An 18,782-nucleotide genomic window follows, 5' to 3' on the forward strand; every position below is an offset into this window, starting at 1 on the left:
GAAAACATCTCTTTTGCTACAAAATAAAAACAAAGACCCCCTAACATCACAAACCCCCACCCCCCAAACCCACAAAATAAAAAAAACTAACTAAAAAGACCTAATCTACCCATTGCCCTGAAAAGGGCATTTGTATGGGCATTGCCCTTAAAATGGCATTCAGCTCTTTTACTGCCCTTAAAAGGGCATTCAGCTCTTTTAGAATTGCCCAATAGCCCTAATCTAAAAAAAAAAACACCCCCAAAAAAACTTAAAAAAACCTAACACTAACCCCTCTTTAGGTACTCACAGTTGCTGATGTCCGGCTTGAACGATCTTCATCCCAGCAGCTCCATCTTTATCCATCGAGGGACCGGCATCTTCTTCATCCCTGCGGAGGCGGATCGGTCGATGCGGAGGTCCAGGCGAAGGTCCAAGGCGGAGGTCCATCGATCCGACGTGGAGGTCCTCTTCATGCGATCGCCCCGGCCACACACTGAGGATTCAAATGCAAGGTACTCTTTTTATACTGGGGGTACCATTGCATTCCTATTGGCTGAAAAAATGAAATCAGCCAATAGGAATTAGAGCTGCTGCTAAAATCCTATTGGCTGTTCAAATCACCCAATAGGATTTAAGCAGCTCTCATTCCTATTGGCTGTTTCAAATCTTCAGTAACTGTGAGTACCTAAAGAGGGGTTAGTGTTAGGGGGTTTTTTTTAAGTTTTTTTTTTTTTTTTTTTTTTTTTAGATTAGGGCTATTGGGCAATTCTAAAAGAGCTGAATGCCCTTTAAAGGGCAGTAATAGAGCTGAATGCCCTTTTAAGGGCAGTGAAAGAGCTGAATGCCCTTTTAAGGGCAGAAATAGAGCTGAATGCCCTTTTAAGGGTAATGCCTATACAAATGCCCTTTTCAGGGCAATAGGTAGCTTAGTTTTTTTTAGAGTTAGGTTTTTTATTTTGGGGGGTTGATTGGGTGGTGGGTTTTACTGTTGGGGCGTCTTTGTATTTTTTTTTTCAGGTAAAAGAGCTGATTTCTTTAGGGCAATGCCCTACAAAAGACCTTTTTAAGGGCTATTGGTAGTTTATTGTAGGCTAGGGGGTGTTTTTATTTTGGGGGGCTTTTTTATTTTTATAGGGCTTTTAGATTAGGTGTAATTGTTTTTATTTTGGATAATTTCGTTTATTTTTCATAATTTAGTGTTTGTTATTTTTTAGTAATTGTAGATTTGATTTTTTTAGTAGTGTTAGTTTTTTTTAATGAGTAATCCTATATAATAAAAGGCCAAGTGTGTTTGTCCGAAGCTGTCATGCGCAGTAGAGACTGCGTGCGAGGACAAACACACCTGGCCTGGCGTGTGGTGGAGTGGGCGTGGCCGGGTGGGTGAGATGTGGGCGGGGCCTGGACATGACACAGGTACAAGGAGTATGATTAAAAGATACAACACTCTAACTCTCATAAGCTAATCCCAAAGAAGATGGACCAACCTCAAAAGTCCACCCACAAACTATGCAAAGTAAAATGGAGTGGTGGGATAGCGCTAAAAAAGCTGAGAGGGATAATATACTGCTATAATACATTATTAGACCCTTGGATATTGTACCCAACATTATCAATTTTAATTACATTTCCCTCTCAGCTTTTTTAGTGCTATCCCACCACTCCATTTTACTTTCCCTGGACATGACGCAGACAGGGCTGGGCGTGACGTGGGTAGGGCTGGACATGGCGTGGGTGGGGCCGGGTGTGGCGCAGGCGGGGCTGGGTAGGGCTAGATGCTGGGCCGACAGAGAGCTCTAAAGAGGGGGGATAGAGGGAGAGAGACAGCAAAATAGAGGGTGAGAGAGACAGCAAAAGAGAGGGGGGGAGAGCACAAAAAAGAGGGGGGAGAGAGCACAAAAGGGAGGGGGGAGAGAGCACAAAAGAGAGGGGGGGGGGGGAGAGCAGAAAAGAGAGGGGGAGAGAGCAGAAAAGAGAGGGGGAGATTGCACAAAAGAGAGGGGGAGAGAGCACAAAAGAAAGGGGGGAGAGAGCACAAAAGAGAAGGGGGAGAGAGCAAAAAAGAGAGGGGAAGAGAGCACAAAAGAGAGGGGGGAGAGAGCACAAAAGAGAGGGGGGAGAGAGCACAAAAGAGAGGGGGGAGAGAGCACAAAAGAGAGGGGGGAGAGAGCACAAAAGAGAGGGGGGAGAGAGCACAAAAGAGAGGGGGAAGAGAGCACAAAAGAGGGGGGAGAGAGCACAAAAGAGAGGAGGAGAGAGCACAAAAGAGAGGGGGAGAGAGAGCAAAAAAGAGGGAGAGGGACAGCAAATGAGAGGAGAGGGAGAGCAAATGAGAGGAGAGAGAGAGCAAATGAGAGGAGAGAGAGCAAACAAGAGGGGGAAGAGAGAGAGCAAAAGAGAGGGGGGGAGAGAGTGCAAAAGAGGGAGAGAGACAGCAAATGAGGGGGGGAGAGAGCAAAAGAGAGGGGGGAGAGAGAGTAAAAGAGAGGGGGGAGAGAGCAAAAGAGAGGGGGGGAGAGAGAGAGCAAAAGAGAGGGGGGAGAGAGAGAGCAAAAGAGAGGGGGAGAGAGCAAAAGAGAGGGGGGAGAGAGAGTAAAAGAGAGGGGGGATAGAGAGAGAGCAAGGGGTGGGACCGCTGTACTGCAAAAAATGGCCCTTGTACACAGGATTTAGGACTAGTTTACTATATTTAATTTGTAGTTATTTTAATTTTAGTCTAATAGTTATGTTAGGTTAATTAATACAGGCAGTTCAGGGTTACAGACATCCGACTTAAGTACAACTCGTACTTACAAACAGAGAAAATAGAGCTTTATCGACAATCCTTCTTTCCAGGATAATCCAAATTACTGAAAATCGAATTGTCACAAGGACAGAAAGTGATGTGAAATTTTCTGAACAGGGGCACAGATAGCAAAACAAACTTTATCCTATGCTATCCAAAACAAAAAAAAAATGTTTGGCTAGAGTTTCACCTAAAAAAAGTGCCTGTTCCAACTTACATACAAATTCAACTTAAGAACAAACCTACAGAACCTATCTTGTTCGTAACCTGGGGACTTTTTTTTAATTTCCCAGCTAAGTTTTTATTTAATTTAAGATAGGGATCTTGTAATTTAAATGTAAAGTTAGGGGGTTGTTAGGTTTAGGGGTTAATAGTTTAATTTAGTTTTTGGCAATGTGGGGGGCTGGTGGTTTAGGGGTTAATAGGTTTATTTAGTGGTAGTGATGTGGGAGGCCAGAGGTTTAGGGTTTAATAACTTTATTTAGTGTTGGCGCTGTCGGGGAGCGGCGGAATAGGGGTTAATATCTTTATTATAGTGTGGGCAATGTTGGGTGCGGGGGAATGGGGGTTAATAACTTTGGTATAGTGGCGGCGATGTCGGGAGCGGCAGATTAGGGGTTAATATCTTTAATATAGTGTTTGCGATGCGGGAGTGCCTTGGTTTAGTGGTTAGTAGGTAGTTTATGGGTGTTAGTGTACTGTGTAACACTATAGTAATGAGTTTTATGTAACCGTTTTTTTTGCATAAAACTCATAACTACTGCTCTCAGATGGCGGTACGGATCTTGTCGTTATAGGGTGTAAAGCAAGCTTTTTAGCTTGTAATGGCCGCGCTATGGGAATCTCATGCAAAAAACGAATTTTTTTCGAGGGCGGGACTGACGTTGCGTTACAGGCTAAAAGGCTTTCAGTACAGCTATACCTACAAGACTCGTAATGGCTGTGTTGCTGTTTTAACGCTGAAATGGCCATTTTTTCAGCATTAAAACACGAACGCAAAACTCGTAATCTAGGTGTCTGTGAGCTGTTTCTTAAAGTGGTATCTTCTGCTCCTTGTATCCATATATATCTTCAGTTCTACATCTATACTAAAGATATATCTGCAATGTCCATGAAGGTATTTAATGTGCAATCTGCAAATCATAATGTCTTTTATTTACCCGTCTCTCACACTATAGGAAGGTGGCCCAAGTGCCCATCTCTTATTTCTGTGGCATCATTTATTCACATGACCTATGGTTTCTTCCAGGTATTTCAAAAGCGATTTAATGGTTCAGTAAACTTTTACCGTGGTTGGGAAGAATATAAATCTGGATTTGGACTTGCAGACGGGGAGTACTGGCTGGGTAATTATTGCAACCACCCAATTATGCTATCTTCACAAGTTCCTACATTTTATACAGGATTCTAGATCGCTACCCTTCCTTGCCCTGTACAATATGAGGGAAGCGCAACATGATATATATTCTACAGATATATTTACATTTTTTTAACCATTGTAGGATTGCAGAATATTCATCGTCTTCTGCAGAAAAAGTCCTATTATCTGAGAATTGACATGGAAGATTTTGAGAATGAGAAAAGATTTGTTACATATGGTACATTCTACATCTCACCTCTTGCAATATCTCCTGAGGAGGATGGGTACAGACTGCATATCAGCGGATTCAAGGAAGGCGATGAATTAAAACCGACAGGTACAACAATATTTACTTTCTATATGCACCAATATTTAGTGTTCACAATGAGAATCAATTATTCATATTTTATCATTTTTGTGCTGACTAAAGTGACATGGGATAGACCAGATCTAATAAAAAGATCTTTATTGGAAGAAAGCATGCCCCTATATAGCTTTTAATAACCAGTGATCTCTGTGGTAATAGGGATCACCTGGTGTTCATAATTGGGCATTTATTTGTGTAGAGGCTTGGGGGAGGCCCTATGTGCAGATAAAGGTTATTTAAAGGGACACTGAACCCAAATTTTTTTCTTTCGTGATTCAGATAGAGCATGCAATTTTAAGCAACTTTCTAATTTACTCACATTATCAATTTTTCTTCGTTCACTTGCTATCTTTATTTGGAAAAAAAGGCATCTAAGCTTTTTTTTATTGGTTCAGACTCTGGACAGCACTTTTTTATTGGTGGATAAATGTATCCACCAATCAGCAAGAACAACCCAGGTTGTTCACCAAAAATGGGCCGGCATCTAAACTTACATTCTTGCATTTCAAATAAAGATACCAAGAGAATGAAGACAAGTTGATAATAGGAGTAAATTAGAAAGTTGCTTACAATTGTATGCTCTATCTGAATCACGAAAGAAATAATTTGGGTTCAGTATCCCTTTAACTATATCCACATTTTTTTTATATGCGGATAACCTTTTCTTCTTTTAACAAGAGTTTAGAAAAAAAAACACACAATATTTTTTACAATTTTTTTTTATTAAACTTTTAATAAAATGATTAATTTTTTAACACATTTTGTTGCAGGGTTCTCACATGTTTATATAAATAAAGTAATGGTACAGTTTGAATGTGCTGGGACTGCTGAAAAAAACAACAACGTTTTTTGTCACTAACAATGATCTAAAGCGGGGCTTAATATGAGCAGCATCTTAAACTCCAAAACAGCTTAGCACAAGGGTGGAAATGGCTCAGCAGTTAAAGAGTTAAACTGGAGGTGATATTTGCAGTTCCTCCAATGGTGATGAGTCCCTGAGTCAGGAGTCTGCCTAACCCTGCACAATTGGGTGCTGCAGTGTTTGTGAGTTTAACGTTGTTCATTAAAACTAATCTGCCTTGAATTTTCGGGGCAACCTACATCATGTGACACAATGTGTGACTTGTTCTTGTCTTATTAAAAGAAAAAACTTCCCTAACATGTGAAAATAACACAAGCAATACGTTCCATAGCTCTAAAAAGGCTGATATATATATATATATATATATATAGTGTTTTTACAAACCATGTGTATGTGTGTGTATATATATATATATATATAGTGTTTTTACAAACCATGTGTATGTGTGTGTATATATATATATATATAGTGTTTTTACAAACCATGTGTATGTGTGTGTATATATATATATATAGTGTTTTTACAAACCATGCATATATATATATATATAGGGCGCAATCCGATATACGGCGTAGTTTTCGGCGCAAGCGAGGGAACCCGCGCCGCCCGTAGTTTCACCGGGCACATCGGGGTATTACATATACCCCGCCGGCAGTTGCTAAAGTGCCGTAAATCGGATAAACTAGCGATGTCCAGAAATCAGCGTAACTACAAATTTCTGGAGTCGCCAGTGACTTACGGCACTTTAGAAACTGCCTGCACCTAAAAAAAGTAACTAAAATATTAAATCTCCCATAACTGTCTAACACGCCTCCCAAAAATAAGCCCGACACGTATACCCCTATATCCGCAATCCCCCCTCTCACTCCTAATAATAAATGTATTAACCCCTAGACCCACAACGCAATAAGCCTAATTATTAACCCCTAAATCACCATAGCCCACACCGCAATAAACCTATCCTAGTATTATTACTGGAATAACATAAATCACAAGTGTGTGAATTATGTTAGAAAGGGTTATGCTTTTATACACTGTGTTAGAGTTGTCATCACATGTCAAAGAAATAGATTGCGTTATAAAATATAACTTTTATTTTTATTGATTAAAATAGACAGCTGATATTGTGTTGCTGTCCTCACTAGACTTGTTAAAAACACTTCTCCTTTAAGTTGGCAATTATTATTATTAATTCTTCAGTTGGTTTTCATCATCATCATCATCATCATCATCATCATCATCATAGGTATTGTAAAATATAACATTTAAAGCCTTAAAGAAGGATGTTCCGCGCCGGAGGTCTTCAAGATGGAGCCGTTCCTCATCGGATGGATGAAGATAGAAGATGCCGCTTGGATGAAGACGTCTGCCGGTCCGGATGTCCTCTTCTGCCCGGATAGGATGAAGACTTCTGCCGGTCTGGATGTCATCTTCTGGCCCATCGGATGAAGACTTTGGCCTGGCTGGGTAAAGACGGCTCAAGGTAGGGTGATCTTCAATGGGGTAGTGTTAGTTTTTTTTAAGGGGAGATCGGGTGGGTTTTAGAGTAGGGGTGTGTGGGTGGTGGGTTGTAATGTTGGGGGGGATTGTTCTTTTTTTACAGGTAAAAGAGCTGATTACTTTGGGGCAGTGCCCCGCAAAAGGCCCTTTTAAGGGCTATTTGTAATTTAGTTTAGGATAGGGAATTTTATTATTTTGGGGGCCTTTTTTATTTTATTAGGGGGCTTAGATTAGGTGTAATTAGTTTAAACTTCTTGTAATATTTTTTTATTTTTTGTAATTTAGTGGGGGGGGGTTGTACTATAGTTTAGTTTATTTAATTGTATTTTATTTTAGATAATTGTAGTTAATTTATTTAATTAATTTATTGATAATGTAGAGTTAGGTGTATTTGTAACTTAGGTTAGGATTTATTTTACAGGTAATTTTGTAATTTATTTTAACTAGGTAGCTATTAAATAGTTAATAACTATTTAATAGCTATTGTACCTAGTTAAAATAAATACAAAGTTGCCTGTCAAATAAATATAAACCCTAAAATAGCTACAATGTAATTATTAATTATATTGTAGCTATATTAGGGTTTATTTTATAGGTAAGTATATAGTTTTAAATAGGAATAATTTAGTTAATAATATTAATATTATTTATATTTATTTAAATAATAGTTAAGTTGGGGGGTGTTAGGGTTAGACTTAGGTTTAGGGGTTAATAAATTTAATGTAGGTGGAGGCAGGGTCCGGGAGCGGCGGTTTAGGGGTTAAACACTTTATTTAGGTGTGACGGGGTCCGGGAGCGGCGGTTTAGGGGTTAATACATATAATGTAGGTGGCGGTGGGCTCCGGGAGCGGCGGTTTAGGGGTTAATACACTTTATTAGGTTTTGCGGTGGGGGATTGCGGTTGACAGGTAGATAGACATTGCGCATGCGTTAGGTGTTAGGTTTTTTTTGCAGGCATTTTAGGGAGTTACGGTGCTCCCATACTCAGCGCAAGGCCTGCTACGGCTGCATTTTATGGCGAGGTGAAAATGGAGTAAGATTTCTCCATTTTTGCCACGTAAGGCCTTGCGCTGGATATTGGATACCGAATTGTGCGGGTTTTATATGTTAGTCTATGGGTGAAATATAGGGTACCAAACCCGTGCAAAAACCAGCGTCGCCGACTTTTGCGGGCGACGCTGCATATCGGATGGGGCCCTTAGTGTTTATACAAACCATGCGCATATATATAATATATATATATATATATATATATATATATATATATACACAGTATATTTAGTGTTTCTAAAAACCATGCATATATAACCTAATGTGAATTATCATACTTGTTAACGGGACAGTAAAGTCAACATTAAACTTTCACGATTCAGACAGAGCATGCCATTTAAAAATAATTAAATTATCTAATTTGCTTGTTCTCTTTGTATCTTTTGTTGAAAGCATACCTAGATAGGCTCAAGAGCAGCAAAGCAGTACTGGAAGCTAGCTGCTGATTGGTGACAACACATATCTCATGTCATTGACTCACTCTGTGTGTCAGCTAGCTCCCAGAAGTTCATTTCTACTCCTTTAACAAAGGATACCAAGAGAATGAGGCTAATTTTATAATAGAAGTAAACTGGAATATTTTTAAAACTAAATGCTCTATCTGAATCATGAAAGAAAAGGCTTAATGTCTCTTTAAATGGAGCTTAAACCATTGGTTACTATTAGGGATGGGCGAATGTGCTGAAAGTCCAATTTGTTTTGTAGAACTAATAGTCCTGTGGACATTTGTTTGGTAGAACTAATAGTCCTGTGGACATTTGTTTGGTAGAACTAATAGTCCTGTGGACATTTGTTTGGTAGAACTAATAGTCCTGTGAACATTTGTTTGGTAGAACTAATAGTCCTGTGGACATTTGTTTTGGACAAAATCCATTACAATTCTGTAATTTAATGTTATTTTTGTATTTCTAATGTTACTTTTCATTTAGAATGTTCATAATTAGATTGAATGTCCACATTTGAAACTTTGAATGTAACATTTGATTTAACAAATACTATTCAGAAGTTCAGTAGTTCATGTGCTAGGGCATTTAGTAAAATGATACTTAATAGATACAAGTATATCAATTTGAATTTTTCTATTTCAAATATTATATTTAAAGACAACATTAGAAATACTATTACATTAGTTGAATGTTAGAATATTTTATAAACATTCGAAATTCAAATGAAATTTGTTTCATTTTTCGAATGTTGCAAAACATTTGCCCATCCCTAGTTACTACTCACCATGTTATTGTATTTTCCTCTTGCACCTGCAACTCTCTCCAAAGTCATATTCTAATTTGAACCGTTTACAAGCGCTGGATAGTGAAACTCTGTCTCGTTACACTGGGTGCCACCATTTTGGAGTACAACAAGTATTCTCACACACTGGGTTGGAGTACAACAAGTATTCTCACACACTGGGTTGGAGTACAACAAGTATTCTCACACACTGGGTTGGAGTACAACAAGTATTCTCACACACTGGGTGCCGCCATCTTGGAGTACAACAAGTATTCTCACACACTGGGTGCCACCATCTTGGAGTACAACAAGTATTCTCACACACTGGGTGCCGCCATCTTGGAGTACAACAAGTATTCTTACACAATGGGTGCAACCATCTTGGAGTACAACAAGTATTCTCACACACTGGGTGCCGCCATCTTGGTGTACAACAAGTATTCTCACACACTGGGTGCCGCCATCTTGGAGTAAAAGTATTCTCACACACTGGCATCTATTTATCAACCCGTCAACTGTGCAGCATTCGCTGGCACCAATACGCTCGCCTAAGATCGCCAAACATCGCTGCCGCGGACCTGAATACATTCTCCAAAGTTACCAAAAAAGCTGTCAAAAAGCCGTGCACCAAGTACGGGGCGATGACTAACAGTCATCGATCTTGCTGCTCTTCAGCTTTTTCACAGCTTTATTGGTACCCTGTCACTAAACACCCACACTATACTATACTGTTTTACCCCTAAACCGCTGCTCCCGGACCCCGCTGCAACTAAATAAAGTTATTAACCCCTAAACCGCCGCTCCCTGAGCCCACCGCCACTCTAATAAACGTATTAACCCCTATCCTGCTGCTCCCGGAGCCCACCGCCACCTACATTATACTTATTAACCCATAATCTGCCCCCCCTACACCGCTGCCACCTACATAACACTTATTAACCCCTAATCTGCCGCCCTGATACCTTATTAACCCATAATCTGCCCCCCCTACACCGCTGCCACCTACATAACACTTATTAACCCCTAATCTGCCGCCCTGATACCGCCGCCACCTACATTATGTTATTAACCTCTAATCTACCACCCCTACACCGCCGCCACCTACATTACACTTATTAACCCCTAATCTGCCGTCCCCAACATCGCGGACACTATATTAAATTTATTAACCCCTAAACCTAAGTCTAACCCTAACACCCCCTAACTTAAATATAATTTAAAAAAATATAAATAAATATTAATATCATTAACTACATTATTCCTATTTAAAACTAAATACTTACCTATAAAATAAACCCTAAGATAGCTACAATATAACTAATAGTTACATTGTAGCTAGTTTAGGATTTATTTTTATTTTACAAGCAAGTTTGTATTTATTTTAACTAGGTACAATAGTTACTAAATAGTTATTCACTATGTAATAACTACCTAGTTAAAATAAAGACAAAAGTACCTGTAAAATAAAACCTAACCTAAGTTACAATTACACCTAACACTACACTATAATTAAATAAATTAAATACAATTAATTACAATTAAATAAAAGTACAAAAAAACCCCACTAAATTACAGAAAATAATAAAATAATTACAAGATTTTTAAACTAATTACACCTAATCTAATCCCCCTAACAAAATAATAAAGCCCCCCCAAAATAAAAAAAAGCCCTACCCTACATTACCTTAGAATTCTATCAGCCAATCGGAATTGAAGGGATGCCATCTTGGATGACGTCACTTAAAGGAACCTTCATTCGTCGGGTAGTCGTCGGCCGAGAAGGATGCTCCGCGTCGGATGTCTTGAAGATGGACCCGCTCCGTGCCGGATGGATAAGGATAGAAGATGCCGTCTGGATGAAGACTTCTGCCCGTCTGGAGGACCACTTCTGCCCGGCTTGGATGAAGACTTCTCCCGGCTTCGTTGAGGACTTCGGCCCGGTTGGGTGAAGACGTCTCCCGGTAAGGTGATCTTCAAGGGGTTAGTGTTAGGTTTTTTAAGGGGGGATTGGGTGGGTTTTAGAGTAGGGTTGGTTGTGTGGGTGGTGGGTTTTAATGTTGGGGGGGGGGATTTGTATTTTTTTTTACAGGTAAGAGCTGATTACTTTGGGGCAATGCCCCGCAAAAGACCCTTTTAAGGGCTATTTGTAATTTAGTGTAGGGTAGGGCTTTTTTATTTTGGGGGGGCTTTATTATTTTGTTAGGGGGATTAGATTAGGTGTAATTAGTTTAAAAATCTTGTAATTATTTTATTATTTTCTGTAATTTAGTGTTTTTTGTACTTTAGATAAATTTTATTATAATTTTAAGACCGCTGCTACTTAACTGCTGTTTCCGGCAAGCCTAAAGGCTCACGCTGAAACAGGGGGATCAGGGGCCATTTATCCCTTGATAATTCGACCCCATTGTATCATAGTTAAAATAAATACAAACTTGCCTGTAAAATAAAAATAAACCCTGAGACAGCTACAATGTAGCTATTAGTTATATTGTAGCTATCTTAGGGTTTATTTTATAGGTAAGTATTTTTAAATAGGAATTATTTAGGTAATCATATTAATTTTTATTTAGATTTATTTAAATAATATTTAAGTTAGGGGGTGTTAGGGTTATACTTAGGTTTAGGGGTTAATACATTTCGAATAGTGGTGGCGGTGTAGGGGGCGGCAGATTAGGGGTTAATAAGTGTAATGTAGGTGGCGGTGGGCTCCGGGAGTGGTGGTTTAGGGGTTAATAGGTTTATTTGGTGCGGCGGTGTAGGGGGCGGCAGATTAGGGGTGTTTAGACTCGAGGGTTATGTTAGGGTGTTACGTGTAAACAATACCATAGGAATCAATAGGATATCGGGCAACAGCGAGCATGAGCTTTCGATGCTTTCAGACTCCAATTGATTCCTATGGCATCCACCGCCTCCAGGGCGGCGGATTGAGACCAGGTACGCTGGGCCGGAATAGTGGCGAGTGTACCTGCTAGTTATTTGATAACTAGCAAAAGTAGTCAGATAGTGCCGAATTTGCATTCGGAACATCTGTAGTGACGTAAGCATCGATCTGTGTCGAACTGAGACCGGCGGATCGTATGTTACGTCACAGATTTCTACTTTTGCCGCTTTGTAGGGTTTGATAACTAAGGGGAATCAGGCTCGCCACAAATACGCTGCAGAATTCCAGGGTATTTGCGGTTGACGGCTTTATAAATAGATGCCACTGGGTGCCTCTATCTTGGAGTACAACAAGTATTCTCACACGCTGGGTGCCGCTATCTTGGAGTACAACAAGTATTCTCACACACTGGGTGCCGCTATCTTGGAGTACAACAAGTATTCTCACACACTGTGACAGAAGTAATGCACATTCATAGCTCAGTGATATTGTTGTCTTCATGACGCAGCTTAATAAGCACTTCGGTTTAGTGCGCACAATACAGAGCAGGGCTGTACGTTTTTGTAGTGGCTGCATTGCTCTGAATCTTTAGTTATGTAACTTTTAAACTGTGTATAAAACATGCACATATATAAAGTTTCTGCTTTCCATTTTACAAGCTAACCCAAAGGGGGCCGATTTATCAATGTCTGGTAGACATGATATGATGTAGCGTATCATGTCCACCAGACATCGCTGAATGCCGACAGCATACGCTGTCGGCATTTAACATTGCACAAGCAGTTCTGGTGAACTGCTTGTGCAATGCCACCCCCTGCAGATTTGCGGTCAATCGGCCGCTAGCAGGGGGTGTCAAGCAAACCGATCGTATCCGATTGGGCGGATTGATGTCCACAGTCTCAGAGGCGGCAGACGAGTTAAGGAGCAGCAGTCTTAAGGCTTATTAACACCTATTGTTCGTGAGCTAACCCGATTGCATTTAACCAAGTGCTCTATAGCTGATGTGGGTTATGAAGTTTGTACTTTCCAATGTCCTTCACATATTAGAAAATGTTATATTTATATTAAATATATACCGGTTATAATAGTTTTTTTGTAAAATATATATATTTACCCAAATATTTATATGTATATACAGGTAAAGTTAAATAACCAGAACATTTTCCCTTGTGTAAAGAACCTTTGAAATGTAAAATATTTACAGTATATATACACATTAAAGGGATACAAAGCCCAGATTTTTTCTTTAATGATTCAGATGAACCCATTTTTGGTTCAGCCCCCTAGGTAGTGCTACATTTAGCCACCAATCAGCAAGCGCTGCGCTACCCAGATTCTGAACCAAAAATGGGCCGGCTCCTAAGCTATAATTCCTACTTTTCAAATAAAGATAGCAAAAGAATGAATAAAAAATTATAATATAAGTAAATTAGAAAGTTGCTTAAAATTGCTGCTCTATATGAATCATTAAAGAAAAAAAATCTGGGTTTAGTATCCCTTTAATAAATATTAATACTAATTATAAACATAAATTATGCTTACCTGATCATTTCATTTCCTTCTGTATGAGGAGAGTCCACAGCATCATTGCTGTTGGGAAATACTGAACCTGGCCACCAGGAGGAGGCAAAGACACCGCAGCCAAAGGCTCAAATACTCCCCCTACTTCCCTCATATCCCCAGTCATTGTGCCAAGGGAACAAGGAACAGTAGGAGAAATATCAGGGTATAAATGGTGCCGAAAGAGAAAACAAATTTTGGTCCGCCATCGGAATATACGGCTGGGGGACGTGGACTCTCCTCATACAGAAGGAAATGAAATTATCAGGTAAGCATAATTTATGTTTTTCTTCTTAATATGAGGAGAGACCACGGCATCATTCCTTACTGTTGGGAAACTTATACCCAAGCTCTAGCGGACACTGAATGATAACGGGAGGGGTAAAAAAGGGGGACTCTAATCTGAGGGCACCACAGCCTGTAAAACCTTTCTCCCAAAAGCTGCTTCAGCCGAAGCAAAAACATCAAATTTGTACAATTTTGAAAAAGAATGTAAGGAGGACCAGGTAGCCGCCTTACAAATCTGATCCATAGAGGCCTCATTCTTAAAGGCCCAAGAGGAAGCCACCGCTCTAGTGGAATGAGTCGTAATCCTCTGAGGAGGTCTAAGTCCCGCTGACTTGTAAGCTAAGCGTATAACACTCCTCAACTATAAAGATAAGGAAGTCGAAGAGGCCTTCAGATCCTTACACTTCCCAGAGTAGATAACAAACAAAGACGAAGTTTGTCTAAAATCGTTAGTAGCTTGAAGATAAAACTTCAAAGCCCGAACAACATCCAGATTATGAAGTAACCAGTTCTTTAAAGAAGAAGGATTAGGACACAAGGAAGAAACCACAATCTCCTGATGTTACGATCAGACACCACCTTAGGAAGAAACCCCAAGCGGGTATGTAGAACAGCCTTATCCGAGTGGAACACCAGATAAGGAGGCTCATATTGCAAGGCCACCATTTCAGAAACTCTGCGTGCCGACACAATAGCCAATAGAAAAAGAACCTTCCAGGACAACAGTTTAATGTCTAACGAATGCATAGGCTCACACGGAGCTCGTTGTAAAAACTTAAGAACAAGATTCAAACTCTAAGGAGGTGCGTTAAATCTAAACACAGGTCTCATCCTGATCAGAGCCTTAACGAAGGACTGCACGTCAGTGAGCTCTGCGAGCCTCTTGTGCAGCAAAACAGAAAAGGCCGAAATCGGTCCTTGCAGGGAACTGGAAGAAAGGCCCTTCTCCAGACCCTCCTGTAGAATGGAAAGAATCCTGGCAGCCTTGATCTTATGCCAGACGAAACCACGCTCTTCACACCAGAACAAGTAAGCTCTCCACACATTATGGTAGATGCGACGAGTAACAGGCTTACAAGCCTGAATGAGAGTGTCAATAACCCTCTCAGAGAAACCTCTCTTGGCTAAGACTAAGCGTTCAATCTCCACGCAGTCAGCCTCAGAGAATCTATATTTTGATGAACAAAGGGACCCTGTACAAGCAGATCCCTGCGACAAAGTAACCTCCATGGAGGAGATGAGAACATCCCCACCAGGTCCACATCCTTCACTGCCATGTTGGAGCAAACAGTATCACTGATGCTCGCTCCTGCTTGATGCGGGCCACTACACAAGGGAGAAGTGGAAAAAAGGAAATTTATACTTACCTGATAAATTGATTTCTTCTACGATACGACGAGTCCACGGATTTCACCCTTACTTGTGGGATATTAACCTCCTGCTGAAAAAAGAGGAGTAGACCGAGCGCCAAGGGTGTAACCTTGAGCTTATATACAAGGACCTCCTAGCCGGCCCGAAAAAAAGCTAATCAGTGTTAGAATGTATAATGCGCCTGAGAAGGCAGAGGTGATAAGGTACAGTGGTGGGTCAAGATATAAAACTCCTAGGTGGCCGGGAATGTAGTAAATATTATTTAATACATATTATGCAATAGAGAAATATACTTATACAAAAGGTTAAAAGGCTAATCAGAAATAAAATAAATAAAGCGTCATAAACAATGTACATAAAAAGCAATTGAAATGCTAGAATATTAAACACAACAGTTGATAGAAATATGGAATCATAAATAAGATAGGCAAATGATGAATGGAGGTGAGATAGGTATACCAATTTGTGGAATAGTGTCCAGTGGCATGATTAATGTCCAACAGAAGAAAATCCAGTGTCCAAGTGTCAACAAGTACTCCAAATAGTGTGTAGTCCAAATGTCAAATAAACATCCAAATGGTGCTGCTGGTGGAATAAAAAACTAACACTGCAAAAATGAAGGAAGCAAATAGTGGTGGGTGTCTGGGTGTAAAGACACAAAAAAACAAATAAAAATAGAAAAAATGGGAAAAAATGTGTGCCCAAAATATATATAAAAAGGTATAAAAAATTATAAAAAGGTATAAAAAATTAAAAACGAAGTGAATGTTCCTCCAATATGGTCCTAATGGTGCTCAGTGTCCTTAAAAAATGATCAAAAAAATCCTAAAAAGAAAAATGAAAAAGACATAGTGTAGATGTACAAAAGGATAAAAGCTTGTTGAAAATGTGCTTACCAACTGTCGACGCGTTTCGGCCTTATGCAAGGCCTTTTTCAAGACAATAGAGTATGTGGCATTAAGTGGCCTTATATAGGGTAAGCATAGATATGTTTAGGCGCCAAAATCACTATTTTGGACCACCCACTTCCTGGTGGAATGCATTATGGGTAAAGACTAATCAAATTGAATAAAAATGGTTAAAAATGGTTAAAAATCAGAACTATCAATAGTAGTAGTGCTTGGAATAACTGATAACCTGAATGTGGTGATGTTGACATGATACTAATATTTTATACATGTTTATAATAATATGATATCGCATTTAGGGGTCAAATGTATTACTTCCGGTTTCGGCCAAAAGGCACTTCCAGTTTCAGTAAGGGAGTATATAGATTGATATAGAAGAGAGATGTATGGCTTCATAATCTAGTCATTAGGTTTAGGGGTGCTAATATATAGCCATAATTCGAGTGTAGTTAATTCATAATAACTGGTCACGGAGAACCGGAAGTTGAAATGTGACGTGACACACATATTGGGTTGAACTGTCACAAGTCAACTCACTTTAGCATTTAAAACCTTATATAGAAATATCCAAATAGTCTGTATATATCCATGGTGGTGGATATCGTAAGCGTTGCTATTGTGGAGCTCTTTGATGATGTTTGATTTGTTTGGTGTTTATGTGTACATTGAGCGATTCTTGCTATAACCAGGACCTGTGCTATTGCCTACACCGGAAGTGATACCATTCTCACACTTACAGTTTTCCGTAAGCTAACAAGGTTCATTACAAGAACCATCCACTTCATATTGGGTAATAAGCTTGGTTAATAATCCACCAAGTAATTACATACTAAGATACAATCTTCTGTACAAACGTATTTCCCTTGATGTTCCTTACTCTACTAAGACCGGAAGTGATGTGAGTTCCAGTCCGGCGTAATAAGAGACACTTTTATATATTTATTTATATTCCACAAGATTTAGTAAACATTTGGACTATTGTCCATTTTTTAGTGTTCATTTGAATTTAAGTTGAAAAGTCCCCTTGTACGAATGATCCCCATCCCAGCAGTCTCCCATTTTTGATAATAAAAGAAACCAGGAGGATATATATTTTCAATCCACAATGACACCCTTAGGATATTGACGAAACCGGAAGTACGCCCCATTTCCGGTTTGTCACATTCTGGTATTTACCGTAAGGAATATACCATTCACATCAATAGCCACTATAATCTATCAGACCTCGTTTTTTGCTAACCTAATTAGCCTAATCTATATACACCATCTCCTAAGAGGGACCCTGTTAATGCCGATACCGGAAGTCATGTCACATTTCAACTTCCGGATCTCCGTGACCAGTTTATTATGAATTAACTACACTTGAATTATGGCTATATATTAGCACCCCTAAACCCAATGACTAGATTATGAAGCCATACATCTCTCTTCTATATCAATCTATATACTCCCTTACTGAAACCGGAAGTGCGTTTTGGCCGAAACTGGAAGTAATACATTTGACCCCTAAATGCGATATCATATTATTATAAACATGCATAAAATATTAGTATCATGTCAACATCACCACATTCAGGTTATCAGTTATTCCAAGCACTACTACTATTGATAGTTCTGATTTGTAACCATTTTTAACCATTTTTATTCAATTTGATTAGTCTTTACCCATAATGCATTTCACCAGGAAGTGGGTGGTCCAAAATAGTGATTTTGGCGCCCAAACATATCTATGCTTACCCTATATAAGGCCACTTAATGCCACATACTCTATTGTCTTGAAAAAGGCCTTGCATAAGGCCGAAACGCGTAGACAGTTGGTAAGCACATTTTCAACAAGCTTTTATCCTTTTGTACATCTACACTATGTCTTTTTCATTTTTCTTTTTAGGATTTTTTTTATCATTTTTTATAAGGACACTGAGAACCATTAGGACCATATTGGAGGAACATTCACTTCGTTTTTAATTTTTTATACCTTTTTATAATTTTTTTATACCTTTTTATATATATATTGTATACATTTTTTCTATTTTTATTTGTTTGTTTGTGTCTTTACACCCAGACACCCACCACTATTTGCTTCCTTCATTTTTGCAGTGTTAGTTTTTTATTCCACCAACAGCACAATTTGGACTACACACTATTTGGAGTACTTGTTGTTGACACTTGGACACTGGATTTTCTTTTGTTGGACATTAATCACGCCACTGGACACTATTCCTCAAATTGGTATACCTATCTTACCTCCATCCATCATTTGCCTATCTTATTTATGATTCCATATTTATATCAACTGTTGTTTTTAATATTCTAGAATTCCAATTGCTTTGTATGTACATTGTATAGGATGCTTTATTTATTTTATTTTATTTCTGGTTAGCCATTTAACCTTTTGTATAAGTATATTTCTCTATTGCATAATATGTATTAAATAATATTTACTACATTCCCGGCCACCGAGGAGTTTTATATCTTGACCCACCACTGTACCTTATTAACCTCCTGCTAACAGGAAGTGGCAAAGAGCACCACAACAGAGCTGTTTATATATAGCTCCTCCCTTCCCTCCACCCCCAGTCATTCGACAGAAGGTTTAGGAAGAGAAAGGAAAAGCTAAAGGTGCAGAGGTGACTGAAGTTGT

General features: G+C 39.2%; 1 protein-coding gene across 4 annotated transcripts in view; it reads left to right on the top strand.

The window, feature by feature from the left end:
- Positions 1-18,782, top strand: part of LOC128642352 (microfibril-associated glycoprotein 4) — a 51,029-nt gene that overhangs the window by 16,157 nt on the left and 16,090 nt on the right. For all 4 annotated transcript variants that reach the window (XM_053695097.1, XM_053695098.1, XM_053695099.1 and 1 more), the window contains exons 5-6: positions 4,014-4,110; positions 4,267-4,461. In XM_053695097.1, coding sequence (XP_053551072.1) covers positions 4,014-4,110; positions 4,267-4,461 — 292 coding nt within the window. The remainder of the gene's footprint in view (positions 1-4,013; positions 4,111-4,266; positions 4,462-18,782) is intronic.

The sequence above is a fragment of the Bombina bombina genome, chromosome 11, assembly GCF_027579735.1.
Source record: "Bombina bombina isolate aBomBom1 chromosome 11, aBomBom1.pri, whole genome shotgun sequence".
Classification (NCBI taxonomy): domain Eukaryota; kingdom Metazoa; phylum Chordata; class Amphibia; order Anura; family Bombinatoridae; genus Bombina; species Bombina bombina.